The sequence below is a fragment of the Bombina bombina genome, chromosome 2 (assembly GCF_027579735.1).
Source record: "Bombina bombina isolate aBomBom1 chromosome 2, aBomBom1.pri, whole genome shotgun sequence".
Classification (NCBI taxonomy): Eukaryota; Metazoa; Chordata; class Amphibia; order Anura; family Bombinatoridae; genus Bombina; species Bombina bombina.
Genome location: NC_069500.1, coordinates 858,414,440 through 858,430,565, shown reverse-complemented (window position 1 = coordinate 858,430,565; position 16,126 = coordinate 858,414,440). Strand labels below are relative to the sequence as shown.

General features: G+C 42.7%; 1 protein-coding gene across 1 annotated transcript in view; it reads left to right on the top strand.

The window, feature by feature from the left end:
- Positions 1-16,126, top strand: part of LOC128647338 (uncharacterized) — a 78,917-nt gene that overhangs the window by 57,996 nt on the left and 4,795 nt on the right. The window contains exon 3 of the mRNA XM_053700122.1: positions 377-1,165. Within this exon, the coding sequence (XP_053556097.1) occupies positions 377-1,165 (789 nt within the window). The remainder of the gene's footprint in view (positions 1-376; positions 1,166-16,126) is intronic.

Below are 16,126 nucleotides of genomic sequence, written 5' to 3'. Positions count from 1 at the left end.
ATTGCAATTAATGCAAGATAAACACGGGTAACATCCTTTTCGTTTTTGGCCAGTTATTGTACTCTGAACATTTTTCTTTACACCAATATCAGCTCTCACCAATTTATCTTTAGTATTAGGACTACGTTTATAAGCCAACATAGGTGGTAATGAAAAGGCACCTACAGTATATCTGGGTGACATTTGGATAAAATATGCCAATATTTCCGAATGATTTTATTAATTTGATTGCTCCTTGTATTGTACTGAGATATAAATTTAATTCTCTCCAGATTTTTAGACCTATTTTTGGTTTTCCTCACTGTTTTAGATTCATCTCTAGTTGCACTCACATTCTGTTTTATGTCCTTCATTACTGATTTAGGATAACCCCTAGAGATAAATTTAATTACTGGTGCCACTTGGTGGCGTTTTATTGATGATGTGTTTGGCATATGGTATGGTGACATTGGAGCCTTACTGGCATTTGTAGAAGATCTTAATTGCTCAGTTAATGGCATTAAATTTACTTTAACATATGATGAATGTTCAATCCATTTTTTGGATACAAAAGCCTATAAAGGTGAGGATGGTTTGAAAATTGATATTTATTCCAAACCTACGGATAAAAACAATACCTTGTGGTTTGAGAGTTTCCATCCACCCTCTACCTTTACGGCAGTCCCAAAGAGTCAACTTCTAAGGGTTGATCGGATTGTGTCAGATTCAGCCATTAAGGAGGTACGTCTGGAAGAGATGTCTGATAAATTTATCTCTAGGGGTTATCCTAAATCATTAATTAAGGACATAAAACAGAATGTGAGTGCAACTAGAGATGAATCTAAAACAGTGAGGATAACCAAAAATGGGTCTAAAAATCTGGAGAGAATTAAATTTATATCTCAGTACAATACAAGGAGCAATCAAATTAATAAAATCATACGGAAATGTTGGCATATTTTATCCAAATGTCACCCAGATATAGGTGCCTTTTCATTACCACCTATGTTGGCTTATAAACGTAGTCCTAATACTAAAGATAAATTGGTGAGAGCTGATATTGGTGTTAAGAAAAATGTTCAGAGTACAATAACTGGCCAAAAACGAAAAGGATGTTACCAGTGTTTATCTTGCATTAATTGCAATTCAATGATCAAGGGTGACACTTTTTGTCACCCTTACACGGGTAAGAAGTATTCTATCAATGAATATTTGACTTGTAGGTCTGAGTATATTATTTACGCAATTAAATGTCCGTGCTCCTTGATGTACATTGGTCAATCGACCAGGGAGGCACGAGAAAGGATCTCAGAGCACAAGTCGAATATTCGTTGTGATAAGAAGGATGCTCCTGTGGCTGGTCACTTTTTAGAGGGTTAATACACCTACAAGAGGGGGTGATAAGGAGAATATACTGAGTAGGCGAGAAACATTTTGGATAAATGAATTGTGCACCTTGTGGCCGAGAGGCTTGAATAGGGAATGTAATTGGACTGCCTTTTGGTAACTCAATAAAATAAGAATGATATTAAAAGTCTCTTTTTACAGGTATTGTACTGTTCAAATTATATATGCACATATGTGTGCCCATATACACGCATTTATATGAGACTTAGTGTCTGTGAGTGTGTGTGTGTACATATAGTGTTGAATATCCAATATTGACCAAGATGCAAGTGTGTCAGTCTACTGATTCAATCTACTGATGTGATAGGCAATGAATTAAGATAGCATAAAATTGATGTATTGTGGTTATTATATCAAATGATTAATTGAATTTTCAATGCATTTTAAATTTTTATTGTAAAGAATATATTAACTTTTGTCACTTATATATTGATAAATTGATTCACAGTTATATTTTTTATATATGCTAATTTTTTTCACATGTTAAATATATATTTGTTAGACAATATGATTATTATTCACTAGGTGGCGATATATTCAGTCATCAAAATGCACTTTAATAAATGTTTGGATGTTATATTGTTGCTGTTCACTAGAGGGCAACAGTGTACCATTTCTCTTGTTAAGTGTAGTCAGTCCACGGGTCATCCATTACTTATGTGATATATCTCTTCCTAACAGGAAGCTGCAAGAGGATCACCCAAGCAGAGCTGCTATATAGCTCCTCCCCTCACATGTCATATTCAGTCATTCTCTTGCAGCCTAACTAAAGATAGGTCGCTGTGAGAGGTCTGTGGTGTTTTTTTAACTTAGTTTATTTCTTCAATCAAAAGTTTGTTATTTTAAATGGCACCGGAGTGTGCTGTTTGTTCTCAGGCAGCATTAGAAGAAGAATCTGCCTGCGTTTTCTATGATCTTAGCAGACGTAACTAAGATCCACTGGCTGTTCTCATCTGAGGAGTGAGGTAACTTCAGAAAAGGGGAATAGCATGCAGGGCCCCCCTGCAAACGAGGTACGTGCAGTAAATTATTTTTCTGAGGAATGGAATTGACTGAGAAAATAATGGCTGATACCAATGTAAAGTAAGTTCAGCCTTAAATGCAGTGATAGCGACTGGTATTAGGCTGATGAGTGGGTGTACACTGAATGTATTTTTCTAAGGAATGGAATTGACTCTGAAAATACTGTTAATACTGAAATAATGTATGAGCCTTAACTGCAGTAAAAGCGACTGGTAGCAGGCTTATTAATAACACTTCATAACTTTTCAAATGTATGTTTAAAACGTTTACTGGCATGTTAATCGTTTTTTGTGAGGTACTTGGTGATAAAACTTATTGGGGCATGATTTTTACCACATGGCCATCTTTGTTTTCTGCATAGAAACAGTTTTCTGAGCTTCCCCACTGTTGTAATATGAGTGGGAGGGGCCTATTTTAGCGCTTTTTTGCGCAGTAAAAATTCAGTCACAATCTGTCTACTTCATCCTCCATGATCCAGATCGTCTCTAGAGAGCTCAGGGGTCTTCAAAATTCATTTTGAGGGAGGTAATCAGTCACAGCAGACCTGTGACAGTGTGTTTGACTGTGATAAAAACGTTAATTATTAAATTGTTATCCGTTTTTGGGTATTAAGGGGTTAATCATCCATTTGCTGGTGGGTGCAATCCTTTGCTAACTTAATACATTTACTGTGAAAAATTGGTTGCTATAACTATTTTGGTTCATTGTTATTTCAACTGTGACAGCTTTTTGTGCTTCTTAAAGGCTCAGTAGCGTTTTTTATATTGCTTGTAAATTTATTTAGAAAAGTATTTCCAAGCTTGCTAGTCTCATTGCTAGTCTGTTTAAACATGTCTGACACAGATGAATCTCTTTGTTCACTATGTTTAAAGGCCAATGTGGAGCCCAATAGAAATTTGTGTACTAATTGCATTGATGTTACTTTAAATAAAAGTCTATCTTTACATGTAAAGAAATTATCACCAGACAACGAGGGGGAAGTTATGCCGACTAACTCTCCTCACGTGTCAGTACCTTCGCCTCCCGCTCAGGAGGTGCGTGATTTTGTGGCGCCAAGTACATCAGGGAGGCGCTTACAAATCACTTTGCAAGACATGGCTACTGTTATGACAGAAGTATTATCTAAATTGCCAGAATTAAGAGGCAAGCGCGATAGCTCTGGGTTAAGGACAGAGCGCGCGGATGAGGTGAGAGCCATGTCAGATACTGCGTCAGTTTGCAGAACATGAAGACGGAGAGCTTCATTCTGTGGGCGACGGATCTGATCCAGGGAGACTGGATTCAGAGATTTCTAATTTTAAATTTAAGCTTGAGAACCTCCGCATATTGCTAGGGGAGGTATTAGCGGCTCTGAATGATTGTAACACGGTTGCAATTCCAGAAAAATTATGTAGGTTGGATAGATACTATGCGGTATCTGTGTGTACTGACGTGTTTCCTATACCTAAAAGGCTTACAGAGATTATTAGCAAGGAGTGGGATAGACTTGGTGTGCCTTTTTCCCCTCCTCCCATATTTAGGAAAATGTTTCCTATAGACGCCACCACACGAGACTTATGGCAGACGGTCCCTAAGGTGGAGGGAGCAGTTTCTACTTTAGCTAAGCGTACCACTATCCCGGTGGAGGATAGTTGTGCCTTTTCAGATCCAATGGATAAGAAATTAGAGGGTTACCTTAAGAAAATGTTTGTTCAACAAGGTTTTATCTTACAGCCCCTTGCATGCATTGCGCCTGTCACTGCTGCGGCGGCATTCTGGTTTGAGTCTCTGGAAGAGGCCATTCGCACAGCTCCATTGGATGAAATTATGAACAAGCTTAAAGCACTTAAGCTAGCTAACGCATTTGTTTCTGATGCCGTCGTACATTTAACCAAACTTACGGATAAAAACTCCGGATTCGCCATCCAAGCGCGCAGAGCGCTATGGCTTAAATCCTGGTCAGCTGACGTGACTTCTAAATCTAAATTGCTTAATATTCCTTTCAAAGGGCAGACCTTATTCGGGCCCGGCTTGAAAGAAATTATAGCTGACATTACGGGAGGTAAGGGCCATGCTCTACCTCAGGACAGGGCGAAATCAAAGGCCAAGCAGTCTAATTTTCGTGCCTTTCGTAACTTCAAGGCAGGAGCAGCATCAACTTCCTCCGCTCCAAAACAGGAAGGAGCTGTTGCTCGTTACAGGCAGGGCTGGAAAGTTAACCAGTCCTGGAACAAGGGCAAGCAGGCCAAGAAACCTGCTGCTGCCCCTAAGACAGCATGAAGAGAGGGCCCCCTATCCGGAAACGGATCTAGTGGGGGGCAGACTTTCTCTCTTCGCCCAGGCGTGGGCAAGAGATGTCCAGGATCCCTGGGCGTTAGAGATTATATCTCAGGGATATCTCCTGGACTTCAAAACATCTCCTCCACGAGGGAGATTTCATCTTTCAAGGTTATCAGCAAACCAAATAAAGAAAGAGGCGTTTTTACGCTGTGTACAAGACCTCTTACTAATGGGGGTGATCCACCCAGTTCCGCGGACGGAACACGGGCAAGGATTCTATTCAAATCTATTTGTGGTTCCCAAGAAAGAGGGAACCTTCAGACCAATCTTGGACTTAAAAATCCTAAACAAATTCCTAAGAGTTCCATCATTCAAAATGGAAACTATTCGAACCATCCTTCCCATGATCCAAGAGGGTCAGTACATGACCACAGTGGACTTAAAGGATGCCTACCTTCACATACCGATTCACAAGGATCATTATCGGTACCTAAGATTTGCTTTCCTAGACAGGCATTACCAGTTTGTAGCTCTTCCCTTCGGATTAGCTACGGCTCCAAGAATCTTTACAAAAGTTCTGGGCTCACTTCTGGCAGTACTAAGACCGCGAGGCATAGCGGTGACTCCGTACCTAGACGATATTCTGATACAAGCGTCAAGTTTTCAAACTGCCAAGTCTCATACAGAGATAGTTCTGGCATTTCTGAGGTCGCATGGGTGGAAGGTGAACGTGGAAAAGAGTTCTCTATTACCACTTACAAGGGTTCCCTTTCTAGGGACTCATATAGATTCTGTAGAGATGAAAATTTACCTGACAGAAGCTAGGTTATCAAAACTTCTAAATGCTTGCCGTGTCCTTCATTCCATTCCACACCCGTCAGTAGCTCAGTGCATGGAAGTAATTGGCTTAATGGTAGCGGCAATGGACATAGTACCATTTGCGCGCCTGCATCTCAGACCGCTGCAATTGTGCATGCTAAGTCAGTGGAACGGGGATTACTCAGATTTGTCCCCCCTGCTAAATCTGGATCAAGAGACCAGAGATTCTCTTCTATGGTGGCTTTCTCGGCCACATCTGTCAGAGGGGATGACCTTTCGCAGGCCAGATTGGACGATTGTAACAACAGACGCCAGCCTTCTAGGCTGGGGCGCAGTCTGGAACTCCCTGAAGGCTCAGGGATTATGGACTCAGGAGGAGAAACTCCTCCCAATAAATATTCTGGAATTAAGAGCAATATTCAATGCTCTCCTAGCTTGGCCTCAATTAGCAACTCTGAGGTTCATCAGATTTCAGTCGGACAACATCACGACTGTGGCTTACATCAACCATCAAGGAGGAACCAGAAGTTCCCTAGCGATGTTGGAAGTCTCAAAGATAATTCGCTGGGCAGAGTCTCACTCTTGCAACCTGTCAGCGATTTACATCCCAGGCGTGGAGAACTGGGAGGCGGATTTTCTAAGTCGCCAGACTTTTCATCCGGGGGAGTGGGAACTTCATCCGGAGGTCTTTGCTCAACTGATTCATCGTTGGGGCAAACCAGATCTGCATCTCATGGCATCTCGCCAGAACGCCAAGCTTCCTTGTTACGGATCCAGGTCCAGGGACCCGGGAGCGGTGCTGATAGATGCTCTGACAGCCCCTTGGGTCTTCAATATGGCTTATGTGTTTCCACCATTTCCGATGCTTCCTCGTTTGATTGCCAAGATCAAACAGGAGAGAGCTTCGGTGATTCTGATAGCGCCTGCGTGGCCACGCAGGACCTGGTATGCAGACCTAGTAGACATGTCCTGTCCACCGTGGTCTCTGCCTCTGAGACAGGACCTTCTAATTCAGGGTCCTTTCAACCATCCAAATCTAATTTCTCTGAGGCTGACTGCATGGAGATTGAACGCTTGATTCTATCAAAGCGTGGCTTCTCTGAGTCGGTTATTGATACCTTAATACAGGCTAGGAAGCCTGTTACCAGAAAAATTTACCATAAGATATGGCGTAAATATTTATATTGGTGCGAATCCAAGAGTTACTCATGGACTAAGGTTAGGATTCCTAGGATATTGTCCTTTCTACAAGAGGGTTTAGAAAAGGGCTTATCTGCTAGTTCGTTAAAGGGACAGATTTCTGCTCTGTCTATTCTTCTACACAAACGTCTGGCTGAAGTTCCAGACGTTCAGGCTTTTTGTCAGGCTTTAGCTAGGATTAAGCCTGTGTTTAAGACTGTTGCTCCACCGTGGAGCTTAAACTTAGTTCTTAACGTTCTTCAAGGCGTTCCATTTGAACCCCTTCATTCCATCGATATCAAGCTGTTATCTTGGAAAGTTCTGTTTTTGATGGCTATTTCCTCGGCTCGAAGAGTCTCTGAGTTATCTGCCTTACATTGTGATTCTCCTTATCTGATTTTTCATTCAGACAAGGTAGTTCTGCGTACTAAAGCTGGGTTCTTACCTAAGGTAGTTACTAACAGGAATATCAATCAAGAGATTGTTGTTCCATCACTGTGTCCTAACCCTTCTTCAAAGAAGGAACGACTTTTGCATAATCTGGACATAGTCCGTGCCCTGAAGTTCTATTTGCAGGCAACTAAAGATTTTCGTCAAACTTCTTCCCTGTTTGTCGTTTACTCTGGACAGAGAAGAGGTCAAAAGGCTTCGGCTACCTCTCTTTTTGGCTTCGTAGCATAATACGTTTAGCCTATGAGACTGCTGGACAGCAGCCTCCTGAAAGGATTACAGCTCATTCTACTAGAGCTGTGGCTTCCACCTGGGCCTTTAAAAATGAGGCCTCTGTTGAACAGATTTGCAAGGCTGCAACTTGGTCTTCGCTTCACACCTTTTCAAAATTTTCCAAATTTGACACTTTTGCTTCTTCGGAGGCTATTTTTGGGAGAAAGGTACTTCAGGCAGTGGTTCCTTCTGTTTAATGTTCCTGCCTTGTCCCTCCCTTCATCCGTGTACTTTAGCTTTGGTATTGGTATTCCATAAGTAATGGATGACCCGTGGACTGACTACACTTAAAGGGACAGTATACTGTAAAATAGTTTTTCCCTTAATGTGTTTACAATTGCTTTTTTTACCAACTGCAGAGTAAAAAATTTATGAAAATTGGCTTTTTAAGGCTTATTTGTGTATATTAAAGCTCTGATTTTGTGTTTTGAAGCCACAACCTAATAAAATGGGTTGAGCTTGTAGGTATAATCAGATCTCATTACTGTATCACATTGTGCACATATACCTGCTTCTTTATCTTATATCTGTCCTTAAAACAATCACCAGTACTTTGAGAGAACAATGGAAAATCAACATTGTATTACCTTATCTCTGCTATATCCGACTGGGAGTGTAATTTCTTCTGGTGGCTGTGTTTACAAAGCTTATCTATAGCTGGTACGCGCGGCCACAAACTTTAAGAATAGGTGGGGATACCACATGCTAAATCAACAATTTCAAATGCCAATATAAGGGTAAAGGAGCTAATTGTAAACAATTTAATACACTCCAGCAGGTAAAGAGGATCATTGGGAACAAATTAAAAGGGAAGAAAAATTGAGTAAACTGTCCCTTTAACAAGAGAAAACATAATTTATGCTTACCTGATAAATTTATTTAAGGCAGATCTAAATTTTAATTAAACTCCAGTCACCACTGCACCCCATGGTTTCTCCTTTCTCGTCTGGTTTTGGTAGAATGACTGAATATGACATGTGATGGGAGGAGCTATATAGCAGCTCTGCTTGGGTGATCCTCTTGCAGCTTCCTGTTAGGAAGAGATATATTCCATAAGTAATGGATGACCCGTGGACTGACTACACTACAAGAGAAATAAATTTATCAGGTAAGCATAAATTATGTTTTTTAATCACAATATTTGGCGCCATTTTGGCTATTTAAATGTTTGTTCACTTATTTATGGTCAAGCTTGAGAAAGGGCTAATTGTGAGCCTGAAACTTTGTTTTGTTTGTATCCCTGTTTGCACAATAAAAGGTTTTTGCACCAGCTGGAACATTTCTGCTTTCTTGACTAATTAAAATAGCCAGTAGGTGGAGCTGTCCGCTTGTGTTGCAGAAAAGTTATGCAAGCTTAGCAGACTTAAATTAATCTGTGTACACAGAACTATCAGGGTGCCAGGAATCAGACTGAGCCGAGAAGTGCAAAAATAATCACACCTTTATTAATAGCAAACAATAATAAAAAGTCCACAAGTCAAATAACAAGCCAGGAATCAAAACCAGAGCTGGTAGTCAGACGAGCCGAGTCAGGAGCCAAAGCGAGTAGTCAGATGAGCCGGAATCAGGAACACGGAGAACAGCAGAGTTACACAGGAGCTCTCACAAACAGGACTGAGACAACGCAAGGGCAAAGCATACTGAACAGAGGCCCTTTAAATAATAAGTGATGACATCACAATTCTGAGACTGCATCCTGTCTCACACGGATGATGTACACCAGTCTGGCCATAAAAGGAAGTGCAGGAAATTAGCAGCATCACACAGTATGCACCAGAGTCAGCAAGAGAGGTAAGTAAAATGGATGCCAGCAGTACATGGCAAATAAAACAAGGAAAAAACCAATACAGTACCCTCCCCTCAACGACCCCTCCCCCACGGGAGGACAAAAGGCTTATTGGGGAAACGGGCATGGAAGGCACGGAGGAGTGCGGGAGCATGAACATCAGAGGAGGGAACTCATGAACGCTCCTCCGGACCGTAGCCCCTCCAGTGAACCAAATACTGTACACGGGCCCCTGGACATACAAGAGTCAATAATGCTGCTGACCTCATACTCCTCATGGTTGTCAATAAAGATAGGACGGGGACGAGGCAACACAGTGGTAAACCGATTACAAACCAATGGTTTCAAGAGGGAGACATGAAAAACATTGGAGATGTGCATTGCAGGAGGAAGGTCAAGAGCGTAAGCCACAGGATTGACCCGTCGGAGTATTCGAAAAGGACCAACATAACGGGGAGCCAGTTTATTGGAAGACACACGAAGGTTCAAGTTGCGGGAGGACAGCCAAACTCTCTCACCAACCTTGTAGGAAGGCGCAGGCAGACGCCTACGATCAGCCTGGAACTTTTGGCGCTGCATAGAACGATGAAGGCAATCCTGAATCTGCACCCACGTGGAACGGAGTTGCTGGAGATGCTCCTCCAAAGCCTGAATACCTAGACATGAATGAATCGGGCAAAAAGGATGGTTGAAACCCATAATTCGCCATGAACAGGGATAACTTGGAGGAAGCCTTAATATCAGTATTATGAGCAAACTCTGTCCAAGGTCAGACCAGTTATTGTGATCTGAGACATAGCAACGGAGGAACTGTTCCAGAGCTTGATTAGACCGTTCTGCAGCCCCATTGGATTGAGGGTGATATGCCGAGGAGAAGGAGAGCTGGATCCCCATTTGAGCACAAAAGGAACACCAAAATCTGGAGACAAACTGGCTACCCCGGTCCGACACTATCTCCTTGGGTAACCCATGTAAACGGAAGACCTCCCGGGCAAAAATTGAAGCAAGCTCCTGAGCGGTAGGCAACTTCTCCAAGGGAATGCAATGTGACATTTTAGAAATAAAACGGTCAACCACCATAAGGATAACAGTATTGCCATTGGAAACGGAGCTCGACAATGAAGTCCATGTAAAGATGTGTCCAAGGACGCTCACCATTAGCAATAGGTGGAAGAAAACCCACAGGAAGACGTTGAGGAGTCTTATTCTGTGCACAAACTGAGCAGGAGGCAACATGTACAGCAACATCAGAACGAAGACTTGGCCACCAGAATTGTCGCATGACAGACCAAAGCATTTGGTTCTTGCCTGGGTGACCTGCAGCTTTAGGATAGTGGTAAGTGTGCAAAAGTTTAGTTTGAAGATTCTCAGGAGCAAAACACTTGCCACTAGGTTTCTCAGGAGGTGCATTGGTTTGTGCAGCCAGGATCTCCTCCCCCCAAGAGAGAAGTCAAATTAGTATGTATGGTAGCCAAAATATGGTCAGGAGGTATAATTGGAGTAGGTACAGACTTCTCCTTGGACAGAGGAAATTGTCGAGAGAGGGCATCAGCCCTAACATTCTTACTACCAGCGCCCATCTGGCCTGTTGGGGCGAGACACGTTTTGCTTCAGTTAGATAAGTTAAATTCTTGTGGTCAGTAAGAATGAGCGCTGGCACGCTAGTACCCTCAAGAAGATGCCTCCATTCCTTAAGTGCCAAAATTATGGCCCGTAATTCCCTGTCGCCAATTTCATAATTGCACTCCGCTGGAGACAATTTCTTAGAGAAGAAACCACACAGATGCAAGGAACCGTCAGGCGTAGGACGTTGAGACAAGAGGGCACCTACTCCAGTCTCGAACGCATCGACCTCAAGAAAGAAAGGCAGGACAGGGTTAGGATGAGCCAGAACTGGAGCAGCAGCAAAGGCAGTCTTAAGACCATCAAAGGCCTTAATGGCGGTAGGTGACCAATGGAGTGGATCATTCTCTTTATGGGTCATGTCTGTGATAGGTTTGACCAAGGAAGAAAAGTTTTTAATAAACTTTCTATAGTAATTGGTGAACCCCAAAAAACGTTGAATAGACCGAAGACCAACTGGGCGAGGCCACTGTATAGCTGCAGATAACTTTGTCAAGATCCATGGAGAACCCTGCAACGGAGATTACATAACCTAGGAAGGTTACTTGAGTCTGATGGAACTCACATTTCTCTAGTTTACAAAACAGGCCGTTCTCACGTAGTCTCTGAAGAACCCGTGTAACGTCAGAACGATGAGCCTCAAGTGTGGGTGAGTGTATGAGGATGTCGTCCAAGTACACCACAACACACTGTTGCAACATATCTCGTAGGACATCATTAATAAATTCCTGGAAAACAGCAGGAGCATTACATAGGCCAAAGGGCATTACAAGATACTCATAATGCCCGCTCCTGGTGTTAAATGCTGTTTTCCCATTCGTGGCCCTCCTTGATCCTAACGAGATTGTATGCGCCTCTCAAATCAAGTTTTGAAAAACCGTAGCTCCCTTGAGGCAATCAAAGAGTTCCGTAATGAGCGGAATAGGGTAAGCATTCTTAATGGTAAGATGATTAAGACCCCTATAATCGATGCATGGTCTTAATTTGCCACCCTTTTTCTTCACAAAGAGGAAGCCAGCCCCTACAGGAGAGCACGATTTGCGGATGATCCCCCACGACAGAGCATCGGCAACATACTCCTCCATAGCACAATTCTCTGCAACAGAGGGTAAACCCGGCCCCGAGGAGGAATGTCTCCGGTTTGCAGGTCTATGGCACAACCGTAAGACCGGTGAGGAGGCAACGCACCTTGTCAAAAACGTCTAGGATCTCTCTGTACTCCTCTGGCAATTGAGATACCGAAGAAGTGCACAAGACTTTAACTGGTTTCCGAAGACAAGTGGAAATACATTGCGGAGACCACGACAAAATTTCGGACGTGCGCCAGTTGAGACTGGGATTGTGCTTTTGGAGCCAGGGATAACCCATAACAACCGGAAAATGCGGAGAGTTTATCACCTGGAATTGGAGGGTTTCAAAATGGAGAGCCCCAACAGTCATGGACAACGGAGCCGTTTCGTGAGTAACGAGTGCGGGCTGAAGGGGCCTGCCATCAATGGCCTCAATAGCAAGCGGAACGGACCGAGGCAAAACAGGAATGGAGTGCTTTGATATAAAAACACTGTCAATTAAATAGCCTGCAGCACCGGAGTCAACAAGAGCCTGGGTGACTTTGGAGGAGTCCACCCAGGAAAGGACATCCGTGACCAAAGGTTTCTCCTTTTAGCGGTTTCCGGAGACGAGGATAAACCACCCAACGTCTGCCCCCGACAGGACCTTAGGTGTGAGCGTTTCCTGGCCGTGTAGGACAAGACTTCAAAAGGTGGCCCTGTAACCCACAATAGAGCCCCTCCCTCCTCCTAAAGGCCCTCTCCGCCGCGGAGAGACGCTGGAATCCCAACTACATCGGCTCAGCAGTACCTGGTGACTCGGGACCAGGAGGCATGGGTGGGAACGAACACGTAGGAGACAACGGCTTCCACAAGCGCTCCTTGAAAGAGGGCCTCTCACTTGCTGTCAATTAGGATAAAAAAAGAAACCAATGCCCAGAGATCTTCTGGTAAATCTCTGGCAGCAACTTCATCTTTAATCGCATCAGAGAGCCCATGAAAGAAGGCGGCAACAAGGGCTTCATTGTTCCAACCTACCTCTGTGGCAAGCGTATGGAACTCAATGGCATACTGAGCAACAGATCTTGTACCTTGCTGAATGGACATGAGTCGTTTAGCAGCAGAGAAGGAGCGAGCCGGAACATCAAATACTCTTCGAAAGGAGGCGACAAATTCAGGGTAATTTGAAATACAGGTTTATTAGTCTCCCACAAGGGATTAGCCCAGGCAAGAGCTGTGTCATAGAGTAACGAGATGAGAAATCCCCCACCTTAGCTCTGTCAGAGGGAAACGCCTGAGGTAACATCTCAAAGTAAATGCCCACCTGGTTCAAAAACGCTCTGCACTGATTAGGATCGCCTCCATAACGCTGAGGTAGAGGTGCAGAACCGGACATGCTCCTGGTAGGACTAGGTGCAGCAGCGGAAACAGGAGCAGCCATAACTTGCAAGACACTTTGGTCCAAATATACAGTGCGAGTCAGCAGGGTTTGCAGGGCTAGTTCAAATTGGTCCAAGCAGTGATCCTGTTCATCCATCCTGGAAATGATGGCAGGTAACGGTGGATTATTAGCACCATCAGGATTCATGGTCCTTGCGTAATGTCAGGGTGCCAGGAATCAGACTGAGACGAGAAGTTAAAAAATAATCACACCTTTATTAATAGCATAAAAATAATGAAATGTCCACAAGTCAAATAACAAGGCAGGAATCAAAACCAGAGCTGGTAGTCAGACGAGCAGAGTCAGAAGCCAAAGCGAGTAGTCAAACGAGCTGGAATCGGGAACAAGGAGAACAGCAGAGTCCGGAACAAGCCAGGGATCAGGAACCAGGAGGGATGTCAGACAGCCAGGTAATACACAGGAGCTCTCACAAACAGGACTGAAACAACGCAAGGGCAAAGCACACTGAACAGAGGCCCTTTAAATAATAAGTGATGCCATCACAATTCTGAGACTGCATCCTGTCTCACACGGATGATGTACACCAGTCTGGTCATAAAAGTGCAGGAAATGAGCAGCATCACACAGTATGCACCAGAGTCGGCAAGAGAGGTGATTAAAATGGCTGCCAGCAGCACATGGCAAACAAAACGGAAAAAACCCTGACAAGAACCTTAGCTATCGAGCAACAAGATCTAGCAGCCACTTCCCAATATCTTCCTGTCCAGCTGCTTTAGGTGAGGGTGCCTAACTGACTATTAATCACTTCAGATTGAAATACATAGAATAGGTGCAGACCCAGTATTATCTAACATGCAAATCAGTGAGACACTACTGAAATATTAGCAAAATTGTTTCTGATAGGGATTTTAACTCTTTATTTTTTACCCATTTTTTAAATGTAACAATAAAAGCTATATTTTAATTACATATTTTCCTGCCTCTACATTAGTCTGGGCATATAGTGCTACCCAAGCATTTATTTCTGTGGACCACTGTTCCAAAAGTTATTATATGGAAATAAACATGCAGACTACAATGCATGAATGGTATATAGCTAGAGGGGCATTTACTATAGAATTGTGTACACCAATAGCATAATACAGATAGCCCTCAGTTTACGCCGGGGTTAGGTTCCAGAAGCAATGGTTGTAAATCAAAACCGTTGTAAATTGAAACCCAGTTTATAATGTAATTCAAATGGAAACTTAGGAGGTTAGGTTCCAGGCCCCTCTCAAAATTGACATAAGTAACACCTTATATATTAATTTTAAAGCTTTGAAATGAAGATTTTAAATGCTAAACAGCATTATAAACCTTTTTAAATATTAACACAACAGACTATCATCAAGCCAAGTTTAATGAACAAAAACATTTTTTTTACTAGCATTTTTCTGCAAACAGTTCTCTGCATTAAGCCAAGTTTGAAAACATTTTTTTACTTGCATTCTTCTGCAAACAGTTCTCTGCATTGTTTGTACAAACAGTTCTCTGCAAAGTTTGTACAATCCATCCTTCTTCTATTTATGTAATATTTCTGAGATACTGTAGTTTATTAGTTCAGAGTAACCGCTATATTGGCTTGTCAGCTACGAGCTATTGTTCACAATAATGGTTGCTTGTTTTGGGACTAGTAATTTGAAAATTAATGTTTCAATACCACTGGTAGGGTATGTTCATTTTTATTAATATTCTTGTAGTCCCTTGCTACCAAGCTAATGTTTGTGACCCCAAGGCAGAACATAGTGCGATCTGCGATAATATCGCAGAAAGTGGAGCCTGCCTGCAGAAAGAATGGCCAGTTCTGTTAAGCACAGAATTTTCTTCAACAGGATTTTTTTTTCTGTGTGCAGTGCAACCAGCACATTTTTACTTTGAAATTATTGGCTGCTCTGCTCATAAAATTTATACATTTTTTAGATGCTATAGCTTAATTGTTACTTTTAGCCCGCCAGAACGGCTTCTGCTTCTGCGACTGAGAGGTAAGTGCAGCCAGGAATGCGCAATTCATATCCGCAGGGCATGTTTTTCTTTTTACATTTAGGGCAAGCAGAAGGGGTAAAAGCTTTCACGGTAGTGTGAGAAGAGAGCATGAAAATAAGCTAGCGCTGCGTGCACATTCACAACAACCGCCTTAGTTTTAAGCACTGCTTTGAATAATTTGCTGCCTGAGAGACCGACGGTTAGTAGTCTGTGCTATAAGCTTGCTACCAGTGCACTGTTTGACCAGACTAGCATTGCATTTTACCAGCCAGTCTGCCATGTGCCCCCCAAATATTCTCTGGATCCCTGTCTTGCCAATAATATTGCAGGAGGAGGTGGTGGCCACTAATCCATTATTTTAATATCACCCCACTGCAGCCGTTATGTTTGCAAAGGAGTCAATGTGCACCGTGCCCTCCCTTTCATCCCTGTAACATCACAGCTCATTCTGACATTGTAATTAGGAAGGGAAGTAGCTATGGCCACGGTTCAGGTTCAGTATTAAATAAATGGGCAGCTTTCACTTTCACCGGTAAGTTAATTGTAAAAGGTATTTGCCTGCTCTATGAGCACTTTCGATTAGTTTCATCAGAGAAATCACTAGGCAATCACAATAATATATAGTTTTAAAATAGCCTTACATATGCCTGTTATTGCATGAAATTCTCAACGGCAGAGAGTCCCTGTTATTGAGAGTCTGTTTGTTCTGGGGTAGAATATACAATTACTGTGGTGGCAGGGGCTATTCTCAAACTTTATTACGTGTTATTGCTCACAGGAGGGTACTGACAGGCTTCCTACAGCAACACCGACAGCTAGCAGAGAAACTGATATTGTACAGCAAACTGCATACCA